The sequence below is a fragment of the Rhagoletis zephyria genome, unplaced genomic scaffold, assembly GCF_001687245.7.
Source record: "Rhagoletis zephyria isolate East Lansing unplaced genomic scaffold, Rhagoletis_zephyria_1.1 Rzeph_scaffold_28164, whole genome shotgun sequence".
NCBI lineage: Eukaryota > Metazoa > Arthropoda > Insecta > Diptera > Tephritidae > Rhagoletis > Rhagoletis zephyria.
The window spans coordinates 698-4,975 of record NW_016185221.1 but is presented as its reverse complement, the minus strand read 5'-3'; the positions used below and the strand labels follow the sequence as shown (position 1 = coordinate 4,975).

General features: G+C 36.7%; 1 protein-coding gene across 1 annotated transcript; it reads right to left on the bottom strand.

The window, feature by feature from the left end:
- Positions 1-1,414: 1,414 nt before the first annotated feature.
- On the bottom strand, positions 1,415-3,494 carry LOC108382681 (heterogeneous nuclear ribonucleoprotein 87F-like). Its single transcript, XM_017639053.1, is given in 6 exon segments — positions 1,415-2,012; positions 2,229-2,298; positions 2,301-2,342; positions 2,402-2,434; positions 2,437-2,854; positions 2,916-3,494. Coding segments are annotated over 5 exon segments (1,119 nt in total). The 5' UTR covers positions 3,480-3,494; the 3' UTR covers positions 1,415-2,012; positions 2,229-2,236.
- Positions 3,495-4,278: the final 784 nt, after the last annotated feature.

Sequence of the window (4,278 nt, the reverse complement as noted above, 5' to 3'; positions counted from 1 at the left end):
CTACCAACCAATTCGGGGACTACGTGCTGTTACAACAACAACAACAACACTTCAATTTTCGCTCCTAAATACGTTCCAAAAACATTCCCAGTTGTCAGTTGCCATCTGTAATATCGTTTTGGCATCTAGCAACGCCACTGAAGTTCGATTGCTATCGGTAATCGACTCATAAATATGTTCAGAAAACTCTATCTATTCATGAAAACCGAGCCATCCTTCTGCAGTACGTTTGTATTAGGGAATTTGCACGATTCAACTTTCACAGACGATTAGTTGAACCAAAAGTTGAACGAAAGTAGGCAGCCGACCAACTTCATTGAAAGCGATTAGTTGAAAGGCCGTTTACACCAGGCAATTGTTGCTTTCAACTAAAAACCGCCTCATGCAAATTCCCTATAAGATTCCACCCAATTCCAAGAAGTGGAATGACCGATACATATATTTTTCATCTTAGTTATTTACCCTGGCGCTATTTAGACGTATTTAAAAGATAAAACACGAGCAAATTTTATTTAGTTTTTTATTTAAGCAACTTCATAGGAATTCAATTTTTTAATCAACCTACCTGTTATTAGTGCCAACTCCAGCAGTCACGTTAACATGTAGAACGGAATGCGGTGTCCTCCAAAAGAGCCAGATTTCCGATTTGTCCCCATTTTGACAAAGTTCAGATAAGGTAGTTTAGTGCACACTTTGCACATCAAGTCTTGTAAAAAATATGTATATAATAATTAGTAACTCTTGTAAGCGTTTTTCTAGGGTACTTGTTGCAAATTTAATAAGGTGCTTCAACTCAAGCTAAGTTTATTAAAAGCCCTTTTGTAATCATTGTTGTTTTAATCATTGATTAGAGTATGCAGTATAGCTTGTTGTCACTGCGCTATCTTAGAAAAAACGTCGTTTTTTGATGTTCACTCACTCGAGGGGATTGTAGTATTGACAATTTCTAGGGTGCGTTCAGAAATGCATCAAGCCAAAGCATCAGTCTCGTGTTATTTCTAAACTATAACTTATGGAAATGTCAAATATGCGCAACCACGTTTAAAAGCTGAATTTGAACTTAATTNCAGTATAGCTTGTTGTCACTGCGCTATCTTAGAAAAAACGTCGTTTTTTGATGTTCACTCACTCGAGGGGATTGTAGTATTGACAATTTCTAGGGTGCGTTCAGAAATGCATCAAGCCAAAGCATCAGTCTCGTGTTATTTCTAAACTATAACTTATGGAAATGTCAAATATGCGCAACCACGTTTAAAAGCTGAATTTGAACTTAATTGCGTAAATAAGACATTTGCATCAATAATAGTTTAGAAATAAAAGATACTGATGCTTTGGCATGATGCACTTCTGAACGCACCCCTATTTAGAGAATCTGTGATAATACAATTTAATTTTTTTTGAATAGAAGTATTTCTTGATTTCACGCTTACATAATTTATTTTTGTTTATAATTTAAAACTATAACTAGATTTATTGGGGTAACTCATTTTGTTTGTCAAGTAGGTCTAGTTTTCCATCATTTTTATTTTTGTCTAAATTGGCTCAAAGTTGCTCTGTATTATTTTTAATACTTTTAATTATTAAATGCTTGTATGAAAACTTATAAATGTCTTACAAGTAAAATTAAATTAAAGACCCGAAAGATAAGACAGGTGTTTTTAAATACACAGAACATGTAAAATTATCAAATGTATGCATTGTTCGCATACTTCTTTCCTTTGTGGATATTCTATAGCATGTTTTGGTTTATGTAGTGGATTACATTAAAAATACGTTCACTACAAGATTCGGTTATGTATTCTGTTTCCTTCGTACTCGTGTGAATGTGAAATAAATTTTTTATCTGTATAAATTTCCTTATTTGCCTATACAAATGTAGATAGTTTAGCGGTTGAACTGCAGTTGTCTGCAATATTTATTTCATCTGATTTCAATTCTCTTTCTGCCTGCCTGCCTGTGCCTAGACTGCCTGTCTTTCTCTGATTGAAACTGTATAGTACTATGTACTTTACCTATGTTTAAGAAAGAAAAATTGGTTTAATTAAATTGGTTTAGTATGTACTTATTACTATAGTCACGTAGCAATATTTTGCCACTTTTTTAAACGAAAAAGATTTTAAACATAATTTGCAACTTGGGAAATAATACGTTATAAAGCTTTATATACGAATGAAACCGCTACTGTAAGGATAACTGAAATGCAATACTACAATGCAATAATTCCTTACCTCCAAGTTTAATATCTTCGGTTTCCGCCGCCCATGTTGCCGCCTCCCGGGCCACCACCGCTATTGTAGTATTACCGCCAAAACCACCGCCTTGGCCACCACCAGTATTGCCACCTTTAACCAACATTTTTACAGCTATTTACTTTTTCAAGTTATTTAATATAGGTTTTTACCTTTGTTGTATTGATTGTAAGGAGCGGCGCGGTATTTCCAAAATTATTACCCCCCCTCTGGGGTCCTCCACCGTAACCCTGTTGGTAATCACTACCAAAACTACTATTGTTGCTACTCCATCCATTATTGGAGGTATTAGCCGGCCCACCAAATCCGCCACTATTATTCCACCCGCCATCATTTGTAGCTGGGTTGTTCCAAGGTGCCGGCTGATTATTCCAACCGCCTGGACCACCACCGGGACCCCCTTGGTTTCCACCAAAGTTCCCATTGTTTCCAAAACCACTTCCGCCCCAATTTCCTCCATTCTGTCTGTTGTTTCCTCCCCATCCTTGACTACTACGTTCTCCACCACGTCCGCCACCACGGCCGCCTTGGGCACGTCCACCACCACTACCACCACCACCGCTGCCACCACCTCCGCCGCCACCACCACCTTGGCGATCCATATCCTATTTTGGAAGAATATTTTGTTAAATTAAATTCCCTAAAAACGTTAATTTCAAAACATGCCTGTTTAGCAATGGCTTTCTTGACATCAAGGACCTTATTTTTTATGGTATGATTTTTTTGCAAAATAATTTTGTCGACAGGGTCATAATCATCAAATTCGATGAATGCGAATCCACGTTTCTTCCCAGTTTCTTTGTCTGCAACTATGTTTATTCCAACAATGTTACCATATGACTTGAAATATTCGCGTAAACATTCCTCGTCATGATCGTCGCGAAGACCGCCAACGAATAATTTCTTAACAGTGGCGCCTGCATTTGGGCTGTCAATTTCTTGGCGTGGTACGGCCCGCTTGGGTTCTACTGTACGCCCATCGATTTTATGAGGGCGTGCGTTTTGGGCATTGTCAATCATATAAGACTGAGAGTAGGTAATAAAACCAAAACCTCGTGAACGCTTTGTCTTGGGATCCTTCATTACAACCACGTCGACGATGTTACCCCATTTTTCAAAGTGAGCTTTCAAGCCATCGTCAGTAGTGCGGTAGTCTAAACCACCGATAAAGAGCTTCCTTAACTGTTCCGGTTCAGTAATGGGCTGAAATATCGTAAAATGTGTTAGCATATCGTTAAGTGCAGTTTTGAGTATAAGAAAACAGTTTAAAGAACTTGTTTTAGAAAACAAAATTTTTTTTTGGTATTTCAATTACTCAAACTGTTTCACACATAAAGAATAATTTGGCCCTGCTAAAACTATACCTCCATAAAAACAATTACACTTAAGATTTAGAATATGAATCAGTGATGGAAAATAAGTGTGCATTGTGCAATTTTCAGCCATTTCGGAAGCAGCCCGCACCTTAAGCACAATCGATTGATTTTCGGCACTATTTTTGCTTAAGTTAAGTGCGCAATTAAAAATTGAATCTCATTTAATATATACTTTAGATTTAAATAATCATATATTCGTTATAGATATTTTAGTGGATCAGATGCCGAGACATCATAATATCATAAAACCGAAATTAAAAATTTTAAATTAAATGCTTTACAATATGATGTTAAATTTTGCCAAGAATTAAGACAGAGACTGGATAATAACATTTTTTTAGCGAGTGTCTACTTATACGCGTCACAGTAACTTTTACCGTAACCACGGTAAAAATTACCTTATATCCATAGTGAAAATTACCGTATATCCACGGTGAAAATTACCGTGGCACATGTGTGTAGACACTGCCAATTTTTTTTAAAGCCGTTTCGGCTCTAGCGCCGAAGGCGGGAAAACAGGAAAAATCTGGCTTTAGAGACGTGTGCTGCTCTTATACAATTACTACCTATTATATTTGTTTTGCAAAGAGTCAAGTTTTCTCAATTGGGCCACCCAGAGTAGACTTTTCGATTCTTTATACATATTTCATTTA